At 32.2% G+C, this 1,173-nt stretch overlaps 1 protein-coding gene across 1 annotated transcript; it reads left to right on the top strand.

Annotated features, from left to right (window-relative positions):
• Positions 1-20: 20 nt before the first annotated feature.
• On the top strand, positions 21-864 carry LOC125851545 (uncharacterized; the record flags this gene model as incomplete). The annotated part of the gene is made up of 2 exons (XM_049531319.1): positions 21-429; positions 541-864. Coding segments are annotated over exons 1-2 (733 nt in total), but the record flags the coding sequence as incomplete, so codon positions are not given.
• Positions 865-1,173: the final 309 nt, after the last annotated feature.

Genomic DNA, 1,173 nt, shown 5'->3' with positions numbered 1-1,173 from the left:
CTAAACAGAAGTCAAAAGACATGGAACCCTCTTCACATAAAAAAAAGAAATCCTCTAAAAAGGATTATGAAGAATGGAAGAGGAAGAAGATAGAAAAGAAGCATAGGAGGGCAGAAGAAGGTAGAGGAGATTCTTCTAAAAGAAAAAAGAAGTATCGAAATTTTAATAAATCCGATACTTGCCACAAATGTGGAAGATATGGCCATTATGCCAAAGACTGCAGAGTTAAGGAGAAAATTAAGAGCCTTGACATAGAGGACAATATAAAGGATTCTCTTTATAAGATCATGCTTAATTCTGACTCCGAATCAAGATCAGAATACAGCAGCAGAGATGATTCTTCGACAAGTGAGGATCTCAAAGCCCTTCAGCAGGAGGATTATTTAACCTCTGACAATGAATGTTCACCATGCCAACAAGGGATGGCATGTGAAAGAGAAGATGAAGACGATCTTTATAAGATCTATGAACAATTTAAAGAAATGAGTCTTAATGTCATTGATAATGACAAAATTATTGAATTGCTACAAAATATAAAAGACCCTGAAATTAGAGCTCAGATCATCGATAAGATCAGTGACTCTAAAGAAAAAGATTTTACTACTCAAAGGGATGATACTCCTAAAGAAATTCTAACCAAGGAAGGTTCATATACTATGGCAGAGGTAAAAAATCTCTTATCAGAAAGGAGAAAAATGATAAGCTCTCCTACTACTATTAGTGACCTGAAAAAAGAGATTGATAATCTCAAAGAAGATATTACTCTTCTTAAAGAAAAGAATGTTGTTATAGAGGTCAGACTTGATGCTATTCAGACCCTCAGAAATTTGGATAACGCTTCTGAATCATCGTCCTCTATGGAAGGTGAAAATGATAGTTTAGATTTTATAAAAAATCTTTCTTTAAAAAATGATAAAACAGATTTTCTTTATAGTCTTAAAGCTTTTACTTCTCAAAAGTTTTATACAAAAATTACCCTTCTAATTGATTATAATTATAAAAAAGAATTTATAGCCCTTATTGACAGTGCAGCTGATTTAAATTGTATCCAAGAAGGACTTATACCTTCAAGATATTTTCATAAAACTACTCATAGTCTGAGATCAGCAAATGGTAGTAAAATGAATATTGAATTCAAACTTCCTAAAGCTTTTATTTGCAAAGGGAAAAGCT

The sequence above is a fragment of the Solanum stenotomum genome, unplaced genomic scaffold (assembly GCF_019186545.1).
Source record: "Solanum stenotomum isolate F172 unplaced genomic scaffold, ASM1918654v1 scaffold26893, whole genome shotgun sequence".
Lineage (NCBI taxonomy): Eukaryota > Viridiplantae > Streptophyta > Magnoliopsida > Solanales > Solanaceae > Solanum > Solanum stenotomum.
Note: the sequence above shows the minus strand (reverse complement) of the source record. Positions and strands in the feature narration are given on the sequence as shown.